Source organism: Falco peregrinus, chromosome 9 (genome assembly GCF_023634155.1).
Source record: "Falco peregrinus isolate bFalPer1 chromosome 9, bFalPer1.pri, whole genome shotgun sequence".
Lineage (NCBI taxonomy): Eukaryota > Metazoa > Chordata > Aves > Falconiformes > Falconidae > Falco > Falco peregrinus.
The window spans coordinates 2,991,399-3,010,087 of NC_073729.1; the positions used below are offsets into that span (position 1 = coordinate 2,991,399).

Below are 18,689 nucleotides of genomic sequence, written 5' to 3' on the forward strand. Positions count from 1 at the left end.
TATAAACAACAGTGAATTTATTTCAGATTAACAAACAGCTATAGGTTTGCATGGTCACACAGCAAAACTTCTCTGGGTGCTGCCTTCTGTTCAGTCAAGTCCTGGGGAAGAAAGCTGGGGAACAAAAATAGCTGCTGGCATGTTACAGCACTCGGTTGAGCACCAAAATGAACCCAGAGTCTTTTCTGTGGTTGGTTACAGTCTTCAACTTTTCTATTGAATGTAACCTTAATACTGATATTGGGGGAAAAAACTGTGGTTTCTTCAGTGCATTCTCTCCACTAAGAAAGATGACCATCTGGAGCTTTTTTTTGTTGTACATAGGATATATTTTCAGTGCGATTTTGACTAGAGATTGGTATTGCTTAATTGCTTTGCTCATCAACATCTGACAGATCTGTGTTACCCTTTTTGGAAAAGATTTCAAACTTTTGTGTTACAAATACCATTGTGATCTGCTCTTGAAGTTCAAAGTAACAACAAAGATAGGCATTGTTCCTTCAGTTATGAAACTTGCTTTATAATTTGTTTTAAAATTCTTAAACGAAAAGGAGTAAAACACATTAATGGTACTAGTAAACCTGACAGTGTCAGTTATTTTTAACCTTCAGCTGTGATGTCTGGTGCCGTAACATATTTTTTCATAATAGAGGAGGATTGTGTACTGTAGCCCTTTGTGAACTGTTATGTAAAAAGGGGAGAGGGAAACAAAATATTTCGCCAACAATTATGTGTTAAACACAAAACATAATTTGGGGCTACATCTGTACTTCATAGTTCAGCAGGTTAGTAGACTATGCTGATTGAAACTAAGTGCAACAGCTGAACATAGTTGTGATGGCTAAACACCTCTGTAGATGCATCTTAAACTGGGGAAGAAACCCTTCCTCTGCAGAAATGAGCTGGAGAGCTGTGCATGGGCTACTTGAAAAGCCTTCAGCATGTAGACCAGCCCTATAAAAAACAGGACTCAGTGAAGGAAATGAGCAGGAGGGGAAGTTCTTTCATGTTTTCCTTTGCAAGAAAGCTTTTTCCATAAACTAATGGCATTCCCTCTTGACTCTTGAATGCCTCTGAGCACGAGAAAAACCGCATCCTCAAGAAGTGAAGTGCTACCTCTGAACTCTCCAGTGAAGACTATTTTCTGTTGAACGTGTATCCATGTTCTCTCTGCATCAGAGGACTGTGTTATTCCAGGATCTGTGTAAGTACCTCTCGTACTTGTGAACTGCAGGGTCCACTCATTTCACAGGTAGTTCTGGTACCGGTAAAGTGCCAGTGCCCTCATCCGTGTGGCTTGGTTTCATTGCAGTACTAAGCGCTCTTTCTAAGGGAAGACTGCAGCACCTAGCGGCTTGTTAAAAATTTTAGGTGCAAACCATCTGTTGTGTAGTAAGCCATCTTTTCTTCTGGAGAGCAGAGTGTCTAGCTCTTTTTGGGAGGGATTTATTACAGTAAAAAACAAGTTGTGGGACCATGCTAACTTCACACAAGTGTGTTATCTCTCTGCCTTTCCGTGCCTTACAGTGACTTGACAAATATTCACAGCTCCTTCTCCCAGACTTAATTAGAGTGTAAATGGAATAAAAGGGAAGGGGCTGTCTGCAGTAGGGATTTTTTCAGTCTTTAGTTTAAGTTGCAGATTTTGTGGTCCATATTGTCATACCATCCACTGCTCAATTACCAGTTCTTTCAGATGTTGCCCTGGTGATTTGAAAAGGAGGGCCTATAAATGATTGAAGGCTATTCTTTTCTCATATCCCACATCTGCAGCTTTGAGGACAGTTGGAGAAGCAATGACCTAGAAAGACCAGGAAAATACAGGCGGCAGAAGAAAGCAGCAAACTCCTGATCAGAATATTTGTGCCCAAAGATGGCACAGACAGGTTCAGTCTACTGAGGTGCTCTGTGATCTGCAAGATGGAGCAAGTGGCAACAGCTGTAAATAGAAGAATGTCTAATCTAATGTAAGAGCCTTCACACTTGCAAATTTTATTTAGTAATGTCAATTAATCCATTATACACACCACATATGTTTGCTGCCTTGCATGGTCTTCATCTGACCAGGATAGGTGGTTGGGAAGTATGTCGTATTAAGATAGCACAGTAACTACACAAATTCAGTCTTCTCGAGTATATGCGATACTGATGATTTTTAACAAACAGTGTAAGAGAACTTATCAAGGTCTGCATGCTGCTGGGTTTGTCTAGTTAAGCAGGCCTGCGTGTCATGTAGTTACTTTATTTAGCTGTAACTATCAGGCTTAAAATAAAGCTTAAGAATTTTCCCACTTGTTTTGCGTGTAGGATTTTGCCACGTTATTTCAGCAGTGATTTTGAAGGCTTGAAGTAACACATACTGCTGTTTTGTTGTCGTCCATTCTGCATTTATCAAAGTGTCTTTAAGAAATTTTCTTGTAAGGCCTTAAGACACTGTCCAGTTCAATATACATTATGGTGAAATATGAGTAATATTGTTATGCAGAGAAGTCCTAGCCTTGAGCTAGAGCAGCTAAGGACTAGATGTGAAAAAAGCACACGCTAGCGTTCTAGTTCTCAGTCAGTAAAAATCCAATATGCCATTTTTTCAGCTGTTAGACTAAATCTTTATTGTTTTTGAATGGGATGCATTATCATGGAGTCATAGCGTATCTCAAGCTGGAAGGGACCCATAAGGATCATCAAGTCCATTAATGGTAAGAAGTGCATCTTGTCATGGGAACAGAGAAATCCCACAGCATATTTAGCTGCCAGCTTGGCTGGTGCATAATACAGTTGAACCAAGAAGAGCATGGCTCTCTTTGCTTAGCAGACCTTTATATAAAAAGGTAGCTAATGATTTTTATTCTAGGTACTGTTTGAAACTTCCTTATTTCTATAAAAAGGAAGAAACACTGAAAGGTGCTGTAACCATAAGGGATGCCTTTCCCCTTTCTTTCCTTTAGTCATCCTCAGTGAAGAAAGTCTCCTGCCTTTATAAGGCAGTCTTCCCTCCAGAAACTGCTGCAACATCTCACCTTCCACAGCTTGCATGGTGTGTTTATTTGTTCTGTTTGTTAACTGACCTCACAACAGGTGTTTCCCTTGCACTACATTCCTTGCAAATTCTTGGCTTCACAGGCCATTTTCTCTACTTTGAGGGAGCTTAGAATAACTGAGAACCGGTAAACCAGACATGTCCAGTCCCCCTGGGCAGGAAATATTCATGTGTTCCTTATTTACTTCTATTTATAGGTGTAACATTACCTAGGGGGTTTCAGGTTGTTCCCCCCCAGATAAATTGAGGTCCGTCTGTGAGCCACTTGCACTCAGTTCACTGCTTACTTTTGAGACTTAAATATTATTTTATATACTTAGCAGACATGAGCAGTACCTCTGTTAAACCAGAACTTAGCTGTGAAAACAACTAGTATAACATAGTCTGCAGGTAAAAGAATATCTCCATTAAATATTAACTTGTAATATTCATTAGTATACTAGTGGAAAGTTGCTGTTAGTTTGAAACATGAGTTTCCAGGGCTGTAGTAGTTGTAGAAAAGGAGTCAGGACTGGAGAGAGCAATTTAAACTCTTCAGGCACGTTGTTCCCTTACACATCTCTGGTTCTGAAAGTGCTCGGTTATATTACTGAGATTGTTGCTGTCAAGGCTTTTCTGCTGTAATGCAAAACAAATAAAAAATAACCACAGAGCCTTGCTCCCTGAAGTGTCCTGGTATAGTTAATTATTGATTTCTTGGAGAAAATGCCAAATAAATCCTACATTTTGTTACTTTATGTTACTTTAGCAAACCACACAATTTGTATCGGGCAGTTACTTTCCTTTGGTCAGTACAATGCACATGAATACAGATTTGTTCTTACGAGAGCATTCTTTTTCCAACAGGGATTTTATTGAGAGACAAGAAAAGCAGATCAATCTCCAGGTCCCTAAAGTAAAATGAACTATTACTTTCTTTAGAAGAGTTGAGCATTCTGAAAGGGTAGCAATGCGCCTTCCTTGTGTCTTTCTGCATGTTACCCTCTCCTCCTTTGTGCTAGCACCAGTATTTGGGAAGGCTGGTAGGTTAAGATGCTCATTTGACTGAAAACTAATCTTTTCTTTTTTTTTTTTATCCTTCTTTTCTCTCCTAAGGTTAGTTTTCAGCTAAGTGAATTCCTGCAGCCTGTCTGTGTGGCTACGCGTATAATGTTAATAGCACTATGGAGCTGGTGAGAACATAAAGCTTAGGGGGGCACTCTTTCTGGTGGCAGCAAGGACTTAATTGAATGTAATCATGTAGTAATGTGATTATTAGTGGTAATTACTCTGCAAATAATTAGTAATTTCCTGATGTTGTATCGCTCTGCTTGAACTGTTCGGAAGAACTGCAGAACATCTGAAAACAGGAGGTGCTATGACAAGGCTGGTATCTTGGAGCAGGTAGCGGCCTCGGAATGCTGTCACAGTTGCTGTCCTACTGTGTTACATTCAGCTTATGGCTAAATTATAAATATACTTGTAGTGAATTGGATATTTATGAATAACTTGGAGTTTATAATTTGCTCTAAATCATGTCTCATCTACCTGGGAAAAGCGCTGGCTCTGTCATGGTGTACGTGTGAAGGTGGGTGGTATTTTGGGTGCCTGGCCAAGTCCAGCTGTCTGGTGGAAGAGAGTTTTCCAGGAGCTCGGTTCGCGCGTGATGGCCTACATAGCTTTGCTGTATTTCACTAGGACTTCCCATCTGTTAAATCTACTGGATGTGGGCCCAGAGGAAGCATACTTGAAAGAGTAAAATTTATAAGAGACTGCAATTTTGGATAGCTGTGTATACAAGTTTGAACTCGGTGTTGTTAGATCTGCATATTCTGCAATCACTGCTGACCTATTAAACAACTTTAATGTGGGCTTCTGCTAGTGGAATACTACTGAAGTAATCTTGTGCATAGTTGTTAACCCATGTTTAGCCTTCTACTGTCAGCAATAAGGTGGTGAAACTTACATGCTATGTTCAGTTTTTTAATGCCCTCCTTAACAGTTTTTTCACTCATCTTACTCTGCATTTAAAAATAAATATTAGACTATGCCCTTCACTGTCCCAAGCTTCACTGTCCCAAGCTCTATAATGAGTAAATGTGATTATTTTTTTTTTAAATTGGTTTTGCAGTCATTTATATTATTACAGTTATATCGGTGAGTCTACTTAAGGAAGAACTGTTGCTTCATTATTTTGTTGCCGCACTTCAAACAGATGCGCTCTAGAAGCCTCCCCGCTCCTGAGATAGTGTGTAATAATTTTAAGTGATTTAATTTTGCAGTTAGAATGATGAGTATAACTGTAAATGGCTGAAAAGCAGTATTATAATTTTAGCATTTGGAGGGAGGAAAAATGGCAGTTTTGTGTGAAGTTAGTTTCCTTTTATTCTGCCAGCCAAGAGAAACTGGTCAGAGTGCAAGCTCTTCACACAATCCATAGAGCTCTGTTTCTGACTGTGGAAAAAGAGCATTGAGCACATACATTAAAAAAAAAACAAACCCCAACAAAACAAAACACACGCAGTACCAAACCCAGAGTTTAGACACAGTTTTCAAGGCCCTGAAGAATGTCAGAAGTTAAACTGGAATCAAGACAGGAATGACTGCCATAGATCAAATTCCTTCTTACTCTGAACATTCAAAGAGTAAATCCATTAAGCTAGAATGTAAGTATGCAGAAAACTATTTTTAAATGATCCGGGTCTAGTAACTCAAGCTCTTCACAATGTATCTGCATGCTTTTTGTTTATTCTTTTTGTTTTCTTTTTTCTTCACGTTAGAAAAGTGTTCATTTAATATTGTCAGTGTTCAGGGTCTGGATCACTGCTGTCCCTTCTTTATACTGTAATGTGTAAATAGTTGGGATTTTTATCTGAGAAGTGTCCCAGTATTTATACATAAAGCACAGAATTTGTGTAAACCAGGTTGCAGAGAAGTGACCTTGAGACTTTTTTTTAACCACTTCATTTTACAACCTTAATGTTCCTTCAGTCTAGAATTTCCTAATTTAGAGAACTTTTATTTTGTGCAGTTCTTTATAAAGCAGCGGGGAGTTACTCAGGAAAGACTTTGTTCCATACTGTGTATCTTAACAGGTTATGCAAAACTGGATAGAGATGGGTTTTTTACAGGGAGGTTGTTCTGTGTCGGCTTTGGGGATGGGCTCAGGTTACAGAGTTGACTCTGGGGTTTCAAGTTTGTGTCAGGTGTTATGAATGATAAATAGCTTGCTTTTCAGTCTTGTCTCTGATACCCAGGTGTGGCTGGAACTCTAACCTTCATGACTGTCATGTCTAATGAAGTGTTAGTGTGACTGCTTTCCATCAGATGTAAAAAGGGACTAATTTTGTAGTGAGGGCTAATAACTTTTATTAGACCAATAAATGTACTTGGGGAAGAAAGAAAAAGCTTCTGGGCATGCTTGTATCTCTTGTTTATGTAATAGGCTGTCTGGAACAAAACCACGTTAGTACTACAGCCCCACGTCAGCTGGATAAATCTCCCCTGCTGATGTAGCAGGGGGCTGGTACCTTTTTAAGGAGCTGACCAGCCTACGTTCAACAAGGCGCAGGTGGCCACTGGTCTTGCTATTTAACACCTGAGTCAATTCTAGGAAAAGAGATACTGGAAATGGTAGTATTTGCTGGTTCTGGTCTAGGGTATCCTAATCTTCAGATACACCGATCCCCTCCAATGTCTTTCGTTAGGTGAGTCAGCCTTTCTTGGTTCATTTGTGATTTCTCGCTGGGGTGCATGTGCTAACCTGCGGTTCTTACACGTTTACAGGTCTCATCTGTGACTCCTTTTTGTTGTAGCCAGATAGTGCTGTTTTTTGAACTAGCTGATTTTTGAGGTTTGAAAGAAGTCTAACTGGTAAGAGATGAACAGAAAAAATAACAAAGGGGGTACTTCAGCCTAATGCCTACAGCTGATTTTTTGTTCCGTTCTAGCCTTAACCTTGTAAGGCAGAGGGTCTGTTGGATGCCCCTCTGCTGCTGGATTTTTTTGAGGCATTAAGGGAGTAGTGTTTCTCCTGCACAGTGTTCCTGGACGGGCTTCTAACAGTAGTTGTTCTTATTGTATCCCTTCCTTACTTGATTATTGTTGTGCTGTCGGTTATGAGCAATTTTTGAAGACTAACCTGAAATTTCAGGGGGTTTTGGATGTATTTATTAATGTTTCTTACTAGGCTGATGGTAGAGTTTTACTGTGTGGTCTGGCATAGGACAGGTTTTCACTTTGAGTTGTGGGTGCTGTTCCAAATGCTGAATTTGGTGATTTGCATTCTCGTAACCTCAGTGTCTGCGATGAGGTTGTCTCTCTTGCCCCACCCTGCTAAATATGAAAGTACTGGCCCTAGTCAACTGGAGCTTGTTGAGGCTTGAGCTGGTGAAGTGCCATGCTAGGAGAGCTCCTCTGAAAGGGGACATCCTGTGTTACGCTCGTAAGGCACAGCTGGGTATTTAGCTGCCAGTTGATAGGCGACGTGGTTAGTTTACTTTTTAAAGGGTGGCCTTCCTGTTTTTGCACAGTACTATAAATGGGTGTTTGAATTTTTTTTTAAAAAGTGTTTATAAGTGTTTTCCAGGCTTCTTTCAGGCAGGATGTGCCCAGTCATCTGCTAAAATGTCAGCAGGCAGCTGTTGCTGTAGGTGGTGTAACTTCGCAGGTGGGCAAAATTTTGTACATGTTCAGACTTGCATTTTCTCATTATGGTTAGTAGAATCAATGCTTATGTTTAAATCAAATTTAACCATGAACTTATGAGGTTGACTGGTTGGGAATACTTGAAATTGATCATCTTGATAATGGAGAAATATTTTCTACAGTTCATGAAACACATGGAACTTTTTTATTCATATTATTCACTACATTGCACAACAAAAATCACTTGCTGTTTTGTTTATTCAGTAGAAATGTATGTTGTCCTTTTTTGAAGTAAATAAGAAATAGTCTTGCTTAGCAGATCTATGAAATTCTCGTGTTTAAACATTTCCTTCTGAAACATGGGCTTTTCTTTATTTTCTAGGTGGCAAAAAAATTCTTGAAGGAAGTAACTTTATTATAAAGACAGACTCATTTCACCACATTCGTTCTACATCTTTAGGGTGTGTCAGCTATCTGCAGTATTTCTGAACTGAGCCAAAAATGTAAAATAAACTGTTAAATATTTCTGTGAGCATCGCAAATTAAGCTAACATGGAGGTTGCTTAACTTCTGAATGACAACTTCCATGAAGGGTTTAATGTACACAATTCAAATCCACTCGCAACTTGATTTGACTTCCTGTGTAGAAAAGTGCCCTTGTGGTGACAACGGTAAAAAAACCCATCTTTTTTGTTTTTTAAGCAAACCCAAGAGTACATGAGAGAAGTCAGCAGGCTGGTGGGCCCTAGTGTTGACAACAGCCATTGCAGTTCAAGTAAGCAGGTAAAATTTGAGCAAATAGGAAGCAAATATAGGAAGAAGGATGGTACTTACACATGTAATAAAACTTTGCTAGCATATACGTTGCCATTTCCTGTCTGGGTATAATAAAGGAATAATAATTATTTTCTATTATTACTAAGACCTTAATATTATTATGAAATACTGCACATAATATCTTGTGCAGAGTCACTGTTTGTAATTGAACTGTAGCTGTCAAAACAAATGCACAAAGAACTTGGATCTGGGGAATTCCAGTATATGCCTGACTTAAAGCAGTAATTTATTGTTCATCCAGATAAATGGCCGTGGCCTGATTCATCACACATGCACATTTTGCAAATAGATGCCTGCAACATGCTAGCCTTGTATCACACACAGCACACTGTCTGTGTGACTTTGCAGTTGCCTGTGGCTGCAAACTTTATGGCCTGCCCTTTAATCCCTAGGCCAATAGTTCTTGTTGCATGGTTTGTATATAATATTTTCTTCTACTTGTGGACATAGCACATTTTTAGTATAAAGCATGGATGTGGTTTGGTTGGGTCTGTAACTTTACAGGCAAAGGTTCTAGTCCTAGTTATGCCAAAAAACAGTGTATGCAATTTGGTGTCACAAGCCAGGCCAAAAGATGCTACTGATCAGTCTCAAGGGCTAAGATGGAGAAAGATTGATGTCTTCTGAATGATGTGAGATTGAAACTTGAGGGCACCAGATTTGTGGACTACACAGTACTCGAGTGGGAAAGTGCCTCTGTTTTCTGGAGGGCTTGATTTGATAGCGTGGTAGAAAAGGAAATGTGATTGGGCTGAATGTGCAGCTTTGTGCAAAATTGTGTCCTCTGCCGTTTCCTTTGAAACTAGAGTTTGGTAACTGCTCCACATTTGCTGCTCTTATTATGTTGATCAAGTACTCTAGAAGAAAGATTAGACAACTGTTAATGAGCTATGAAAAAGTACGTGAGGCTTGGAGGAGGTCAGAGGCCGTTGTAATGCGGGACCCAGGCTGCACGCGCAAACAAAATCCACCCAGGGCTTTTTGTTCCTGGTAAAGTGAAATGTGAAGATATTCTGCTCTTTTTCCTAGTTGCTGTTAATTCTGTGATCCACTATTCTAAGTCTTATACTTTTAAAAAATGGCACACAAAGTTTTACTGGCTAGATGGAGGGAGAATTAATTTCACCTGTTTGGTTTTGCTGGCCAAACAATGAAGTAGGTCAGGTTTGTATTAGCTAAAGTAAGAGGGATAATGCATCCTAGCTTTGGTATGTTTTGGATGAAAAATACCACATCATTACAAGAGGATGTTGCGAAGATGAAGTTTCTCAAAGAGTCTGACTGAAATTGACTGTCCCCTTATCCTTTTGCTAGTATACGTTTGAGTGTATGGACTTTTTACATGCAAAAAAAAAAAAAAAAAAGCAGGACCAAACAGCTTTGGGAACAACTAATCCAAATCGGATCCATGTTTTCACTGAAAGTAGTAATGTGGCTGCTTACAGGAACTATCCCTGTGGCTTGTTTCCCTAGGAACCCTGGAGACTAGTGATGTGGGTGGAGTCTACAGGACATGGAGTAAAAATATTGTGAGATAAACCTATGCAACACCGAGTCTAATCTCCAAGGAAGACAATGGTTATCATATAGCCATGGGCTACTCATTAACTCGGGCTTGCTAAAACAAATATTATTTTAGAGTGACAGCCAGCTACTAACATGAAACTATTACTTGCTTTTTAATCTCATTTTGGATTTGCTTCTTTGTGCCAATTTTTTTGAGTTTAGTGGTAAAATGACAATGTGAGTATCACAGCAGGCACTGTCTCAGACCTCCAGAGAAAGAATGAGTTCTCCAATATGCTCTTGCTACAAAATCAAATCCAGAAGAACTTAAGCTTAACTACGTTTCAGTAAATACTTACTCTGCTTCATCCTGTGGAAAAGCAATAGCCAGTTCAAAAATTGGGGGAGAATAAAGCAAAAGTGGGTTTAAAACAATTGACTTGCCAGCATACTTTCACAATAAGAACAATTTTAGGGTCTTGCATATGATAGAAGGTTGGAATACTAATAAATAGGAAGATTTTTTGTATACATCCCATAGTTGAGCTTTGGGGTTTAAACTGTATGATTCACTAAGATAAATAATACAGTTTGGTAAAGATTAACCACATTAGCAAGAGTGCTAGATAGGATAATACTTGTTTTCGGTCTGTGCATCAAAGCCAAGCAGTCAGAGCCAGGAAGAAATTTCTCTTGGGATATGGTGTTGGGCAATTAGCTGCATTTCCAGAGATTTATGGAGTCTTCTGAATTGCTTCAGTGTTGGCCATTGTCAGAAATGGAATACTAGGCTTGGTAGGCTGTTGTTTTGCATACTGCATGGTCCTGTGATGCGGAGGTAGATATCCAGAACATACTTACATAACAGCAGGATAAAGCTTAATCTTCTGTTTGCAAATACCTCCCCTTTCAATGCTGAAATACTTCATAAAAATCTGATTGTTATAGAGGAACAAAAATATAACTCCTGTCTAAAACAACTTTTGTAACACTCGTTTCCATATCTGTTTATTCTTACAGAAGTACTAGAAGTATTAGTTGGTGATACGATTTTAAGTTTGGAAAACTTGAAGTATTATTAGAATGCTTTTCCTCCTGGTTTTTAAGATAGTGCTACTTGTGCATTTGCACCTCCATGGTATGTCTTGCAGAAAGATTAAGAATTTGATATCTCTTCTTTCTTGTTTTAAGTTAATACGTTTTGGACTAAGGTCAACTTTTTCAGATTCGTTATTCGTGAAGTTGGTTGTCTTCTTAGCATATTTCATTCTTGTTTAGAGGCCCTGAATTACAGTGCCTGGTTCCTAGGGATGACTAAGTCACTCTTTTTTTTTCTTTCTGGTATTTACTGTTCCCTGTTGTTGAAATGTCACCTTTGGGACTGAGAGTGTCATTAGACATACGTTAGTCCTTGTAGTAACTTTCAGTGATATTGATAATGCAATGATAATGAGGGAAAACGACTGAATTGGTTCTTGGGGGAGAAAGTTTTAAATTCCATGGAACTGAAAGTATCTTAGGATGTTAATACTGAATCATGGTGGTGCTCTTCCTTTATTACTAGCTTTCTAGAGGTGAAAGTACATCAGCTTTTTTTCTTCCTTCCCCAGAAAGAATAAAGAATTAAGATGGAGTCTATTTTAACATCAGCAAGAATAGAATGTAAATTTGGAGACAAGACCACTTGGTTACATATATGAGTTGTATTATTGATCTGCTGTTGTTTTTCTAACTTGTATTTGCTTGGGTTTATTATAGCTATTTTTCAAAAACAATTATCTACTTGGATTGGGGGTGTGTTTTTGGAGATGCCAGATGGCACATTGGCCTTGGTGTTGAATCTGCAGTGCTTCCTGAACAATTTAAATACTTCAAATTACATGCTCCTCCTGTCTATTGTGAGCTGAAGCTTCTGAAGTTTTAATAAACTTTTGTCACGATCTGAAGGGTTGGTTTTCAGTCTGGTAATTTTTTGTTACTTATTTAAAAAAAAAACAACAAAAAACAAACCAATTCCAATATAATGTTAATGTGTAAGCACAGTTTGCTAATTATAATCCTTCAGTAGGAATTACTTCAGCATCTGGCAATATGAAACAAAGAGATCATGGATTGCAGGTGCTTTCCCTAAATGTAATTGGTGCTTAAAATTATGTAAAGGCTAAAGTGGGCTTTCTGGCCCCCAAAATGCTTATGGGGAGGATCCTTGATTAAAAAGAATAAGGATTACTTTTTTTGTCTCATTAGGTGAGTGCTTTCCATGTTGGTGGTTTTTGTTGTGTGGGTGTTTTTTTTTTTTTGGCATATGCACAAGAGATATGGAGAAAATATCTAAATATACTTTGTATTTTTAAGGTTTTATGGTTAGTAACATGCTAGCTTAATAATCCTAGCTTTATTTTTGGAGCTTTACTTAGCTTGATCAGGAGATGCATAAATAGTATTGAAGTATGTAGATGAAGAAAGTATGATTGTGTTGGGAAGAGAGTAATCTATAACCAAGCCAGTTCAAACAGCTCATCGGTTGAATGCTACCTCTGGGTTGTTGGTATCGTGCTGAGAATAAATCAGGTTTGTATAGTGACTGGAAATGGCCTTTTATATTCCTTGGAACTGTTTTCACTTTAGGCTTTTGAAAACCCACAGCTCTTCCCTAGCTTCATTCTTTCGTAGGTTTTAAATCAAATTGTTGCAAAAACATTGTGTACACATTATTGTCCATGTAGATTTTACGATAATTTGCATTGGCTTAATTGATGCAGTTCAAAAGATAACCGAAGTATGACAGTGTCCAATGTTTGAGCCTTGTACCTCAGCTCTTCCTAGTGAGATTCCATTTCCTTAAAAATACAGTAGAACTTGACTTGTTCAGGTATTACGTTCTCCAAATTCTCTTGGAGAAGATCAAGTGCTGTATCTTCTAAAGGATGACCTCAGCATATGCTAAGGGAGTAAATGAGGCTGTAACAGCCCTTATGAGCCTTTATTATGAAAAATTGTGCAGATTTTAAGTGCTAGTCACCTTCATCCTTTTTCTTCTAGAAGGTATAGAGACTTTTACCAAAACAGCTCAGTGAAGAAGTTGCTGATAAATTCTTTGGATAGTTTTGAAAGTAGTTCACATATGGGAGTGTAAAGGAAAGAAAAGTGTTCGGGTGCTCTGTGGCAGCAGCGTGCTTGTAACGTCCATTATAGACTTCAGTGTGATGCATCTTGTGGAAAGAAAAGCTATCTGGATTTCTAGCATGGCTGTGTCAAAGCAATAGATTCCATTTTTATAGGAAGAATTACTGCCTTCTACTGCTCCAATTTCTCACTCCAGTAGGTTTGAGGACAGCATTTTTCTTGCTGCACCTTGCAATATTAAAAGCCAGAGCTGAGGTATGCATGAACTAGGAATGTTTCTGAAGACTGATTATCTTAAGTAATGATGCTGGTGTGTTATGTTGATCCATGTTAGACTATAGCTGTGAGTTTTCTCAGTGTTTTGGGTGCCGTAGTAAATACATTTGTGTTCAAAAATTTGAATAATTGTCCATATGCAACATAGCCTCTGCTTGCTTTAATTTTTGTTACTGTACTTATGAGGGAGATATTTTTACCCAGTTATCTGACAAGTGAATACAATTTCTTTTGTGTGTGTCATTGTCATAGCTGCTTTGTCATAGTTTGATATTATGAGAACAAAAGAAGCCTAGGGACCCTGGTGAGAATGTTAGAGAGGGATTAACAGAGCCTTGTAGCTATGGAGTTAAGCTGGGCTTCTGTTTTCACTGCCAATGACATCTTGATTTATGCATACTGGGGATGTTTTTGAACACAGAAGCAATAGGAAATAAGTTTGCTGCTAGCCTGTGTTTCCTGCAGGGCTTCTTGGCTTTGCCTTCCAGTGAGACAGCAGCATGCGGAGCGTAATCGGGTGTTCTGTCCTCTTATTGCTGTTTGTTTGCTTTGCTGGTTATGTAAAGCTCTGGGCTTGAATCTGTTCTCCCCTTGCCCAAATCTTCCTTGAATATTTAAGTTGGGAATGTGCACGCAAAAAATCTCTTGTGTGCATCCTGTTTTCAAATTGTGTTATTTCCTTCAGCCTAGCGCTCCCACTGAGAATGTGGCTTGCAGGATATCTCGTGCTTGCAGCTGACAAAAGCTGGTGAATGCTAAGGATAGAAGTGCATGTGTTCATAAATTGTGTTAACAGTTGAAGATCAGGAAAGGTTGTTTTAACTAGTGGGTGGATTTGTAGCTCGTTTAAAGTATTTTGTGATGATACAGATATCTAAGTAGTCTAAACTGCGGTTCAGTGTGTGTGGTGGTGTGTTTTTTTTTTTTTCTCAGGGTGCATATTAAGAAAAAAGTAGTCTAGCAACAGTTTGCATATTCATGCTGTCATTATGGAATGGTGTAACCACAGATGAACTCGCACAAACATTGAAAGTAGCAGCCTGGAACAGAAATCTAAACTTTTCTGTTTCTACTGCTTTATTTATTTCAAAAGTGCAGATTGCTGAGGTAAGCAAGCCTGCGCAGTTGGGGTGGGTTAGCCCTAACCATGAGCCCTAACTCCTGTGGAAAGAAGCCGCCTTCCATTACCGAGCACTTCTGAGTGGCCTGGTGCTGGTCCCTCGCGGACAGGTGACATAATGGACAATTCTAATAGTGTAACAGCCTATTCCTGCCATGCTGAAATACTTGGAGGATTTCAACATATGGTCACTAGAAATATATGCATATGATTGTGCTTATGGTTTTAATACAAAAGCAGATGATTGATGGAAATTAAGTATTACAAAAGGAGGAGCTTTTAGATTGTATCAAAGGAGTTTTTCTAGGAAGACGACTGGTATTAACTTCTAACCCTGTCTCAGTGGTCTCTGGTATTAAATTGCTAATACAAAGTACTGATTAGGATCTTCACATTCAGTGAAATTGTACTGCATCTTCTTTTGTAGGCTACTGTAAAACAACCTCTTAACCTAATGTAATTACAGTGTTGCTAAAAATGTAAAATATGCCTTCATCTATGTAAAAAAGCATACCAGCATAGAAGCTTTCCTGGTCCTTTAAGTGTCCTAAAACAGTAAGACTATTTTTTGCTACAGATACCAAGAATTTCACCATAATCCTGCAGTATGCATTTCATGGTTCAGCCCTTCCATGGTGTTTGTCACTCATCTCTAATCCTGTACCTAGAATCTGTCCTGTACCACTTAAACACAGTGGTTATCTCTTTGTTTTTGAGCTATGCTAAAATTTAGATAATTTTTTATTTCAACAATGTTTGAGGCTGAACATACCAAATGCAATGTCACATTTGTAATGTGTAGTCTTTTGTTTAATTTTCTTAATTTTTTTCCTATTAGAATTATCCCCCTATTTCTCCTATTTAGAATACTTTGCATCATTATACAGGAGAAATGGTGCTAATGTTTGTTTTGTCATTTAACCAATGAGTCTGGTTTGGAAAGTTGCTCTCTGTAATTCCTATCTTCAAAGTCTTTGTTATGGTTCTAATTGGTAGGTATTAGCATATGTATCAAAATGCAGAATGTACAAGTACTATTTGGAAAACTAAATGCTAGGTTTAGCTCATAATTTTGTATCATTTGAATTTATTTTGAACAAAACATGAGCATACTGAAGTATGAAAACTATAAAATTATGGCATAAAATCAACATCAATAAAAATCTGTCTTATACATGGCTTCTCCTCTCCCAGTACCCGTGCAGCTGGGCAAAAAAAGAGCGATGTAACAAATGTGTTGCTACTCTTTGTGGCTGAGACTGGAGAAGGTAAATGTGGAATTATCAAGGTGGAGTTGAAAATGTGAAAACATTCAAGTGTTTTTTATAGTGTTCAGAAGGAGGAAACAGGGTGGATCACTTTGAGGAAGAGGAGAATTTTCCTCTTGAGGCAAAACAAGCAGGTATTTGTTTTGCCGGTTGGCGTAACGTGGCACCCAGCATAAGTGTTGGTACTGTAATAACGGCAGCCACGGGGCTGGGGGAGCAGGCCCCAGCCACCTCTGGCTTCGTTAGTTGTGTCTGATCGCTGCTACCGTGACCCTTCCTCTGTTTTTATAAACTCCTCTTCTGGAGAAGGTGAGTATAATGACTCCATTAGAAGCTGTGGAGCTTCCTAATTTTGTTTGACTTGGCATAAATAACTCTTGCTTGGTAACTTGTTCTGCTCACTATGCACCACATCTTTTTTATTTTAATTTTTAAATTTCCGAATACATATACTTTCTCTCCAGAAGAGGGTTTTAGCAATAGCTGAAGAATATGTAAAGGCAACCTTGAAGTCTTCTTTTGTGGAACTGACCTTTAAATATACATATTTATAAGGAGTAACAGGTCTTTATAAAAAGCACCATAGTATCCTATAACAAAAATCGTTGGTATCACATGAAGACTATGTATTTTATGCTGTAGTTCCCTGAGCACTTTGGGCCAACTGGACTGCCGTGGGAAGTCCTCTCTTCTCACTACTCCAGCTGTTTATTCCCCACTCTTTGCCAGCTCAAGTGCTTGAGGGATCTCATTAGGAATTGGTTCCTGCTAGTGATGCAGGTGAAAACTAAAGGAAAAAAACCAGCATTTCAGCAGGTTTAACTGGGATCAGTTTCTGATCCAAGTCACTGTACTGCTGCACAAATTACCTCCACGTGGAAGAGGCACAAAGGGAAAGACTGAGAGACGAGGAGTGATGGAGGGAGAGTAGGATCAACTCTAATGGTGGTAGTGACAGTTTGCTGGCTGAATGTATTTGTGAAACTGTGATGTTAAGTGGTATGGTGTCACAGAAACAAGTTATGTACTGGATGAGATGAAACATTTTTTTTCTGTAAAACAGGCTAAAATTATCAATTTTCAGTTAGGTAATATGTCACTGAAAAATAAATATTTAAATGATTAGAAAGTTGTTCCTCTTGTTTGCTACAACTGTGGATCCAGAAATGTCACTATGATAGAATATGCTTCTGTTTGGAGGAAGAAAATCAACTTCATATCTGATGACAAAGTGTCATCAGTCAGGGATGGCAAAATCTGACTGCCCTGGTAAACAGAAGAGCAGAGGGGCCGGGGCAATTGCAGAAATGAGCTGTGTGTCGGTTTTCCAGGTATCCTGTTTAATTGCTGCAGATCTCGTGAGAGTCTGTGGTGATGGTTTATATGTATGTGTGATTTTTTTTTTTTTTTGGAAATGCTAATTAGGTTGATATGTTTTAACAGATGCTTTAGCACACTTTCTATAAATGTGGTTCTAGCTGAGATTTAGCCTTTTAAACTTTATTATCATTGTTGGGAGAATAGCTTCTACATCAATTTTTCTGCTAAAATTAGGCTAGCTCTCTTATATTCAAATTGCTGTGCTACAGCAAAGTGAATGCAAATCTGAGTCATTCTGTGTAATTTCTTTGTTCTGTCACTCTCTATGGTAAATTGTCAGCAAAAAAGCTCAACTCTGAGTTGAACTGGTTTCTTCTGTTGACATTACACTCCCTAACTGGGATGTGGCATATTCTGGGGACAGGAACACATTCCCTTTGTGGGTAGTCCAATGTAATCTTCTGGTAAAGCACTGATTTTGATAAAACATATTGTCCACTGCTGGATGCAGCTGTTATGTATGAAATCCTGGTTATTGAATATGCGATTATAGAAGAAAAGTGATAAATGTCCTCCCTCTCTCTTAGTGCCACAGATGGCAAACTCGTGTTGGTCAGGGCTACCGAAGAGAAGTTAGGAAGTAGGATGTGCATCACATACTGTCTGTTGCCACATGCTCCCAGCCAGATGTTTTGTCATGTGAAAATTCAGTGTGTAAACTTAAAAAACAAAACCACACTTTAATATGAAGCTACATGAAGTTCTCAGCTAAAATAAATTATACTAGGATGTTCTTAATTCACTTTCTTTGCAAGTTGTACTTTGGTGTGTGACTCATTGAAGATGAGTGTAATTTTGTTCAACCTGAAGTTACCTAGCTGCTGTTCAGAGTACATTGACTCTTGTGACGCAGGCCACTCTTAACACTTCCAATTTTGTGTGCCGTTTTTCCCAGTAATATTTGTGCCCGCAGGATGCGAGGGGCAGCGTGTCAGTACGCTTGCTGCAGGAGGAAGCTCAGATGCAGCACTTCAGAGGGCTCTGGCGTGCTGGGAGATGCAGCCGTGCAGGTTTATCGGAGGCAGCTGGTTCTGTCCTGTGGACAGATCCATCTGGGATGGAGGGGCAGCAGGGAGGGTGGGCCGGTGGCTGGCGGAGATTAGCTGGTGACAGTTTTGCTGGGAAGCATACCAAGTTTTAGCCGCGCTACTGTAACAGAGATAGGAGGTGAAAAGGGACAGTGAAAAAACCCCAAGCTCTGCTGATCTTTTTCTGTCAGAAGAAACCTTCAAGATTTGGTTATCAGCACGTAGGTCTAATTGCAGCCTTGATTAGAAGAATGCCTGACACTTCCTACTTCAGTAAAGATCTGGCTGAACTGCTGCAGACAACATTTGGCGGTGCAGGGCCTGGATGAGGAGTTGGAGCAGCTGTGCCCTTGTGCAGGCGAGAGGGAGGCTGTCCGGTTTATTGGATTACCTCTTGTCAGATCATGGCAGTGCATGCTTCTTAAATCCCTCGGGGTAGGGAGGGAGTGTCGGAGAAGGGATGGCTTATTTTAGGTAGACTGATT

The 18,689-nt window shown here is 39.1% G+C and overlaps 1 protein-coding gene across 2 annotated transcripts in view; it reads left to right on the forward strand.

Annotated features, from left to right (window-relative positions):
• The window catches only part of MOB2 (MOB kinase activator 2), a 116,438-nt gene that overhangs the window by 2,765 nt on the left and 94,984 nt on the right, over nucleotides 1-18,689 (forward strand). The window contains exon 1 of one of the 2 annotated variants that reach the window (XM_055813818.1): nucleotides 10,822-10,844. The exons of the other annotated variant lie outside the window; for it this stretch is intronic. Within the exon in view, the coding sequence (XP_055669793.1) occupies nucleotides 10,837-10,844 (8 nt within the window). The 5' untranslated portion in view covers nucleotides 10,822-10,836. Of the gene's footprint in view, nucleotides 1-10,821; nucleotides 10,845-18,689 lie in introns of those variants that run through there. 2 annotated transcript variants of the gene reach the window in all.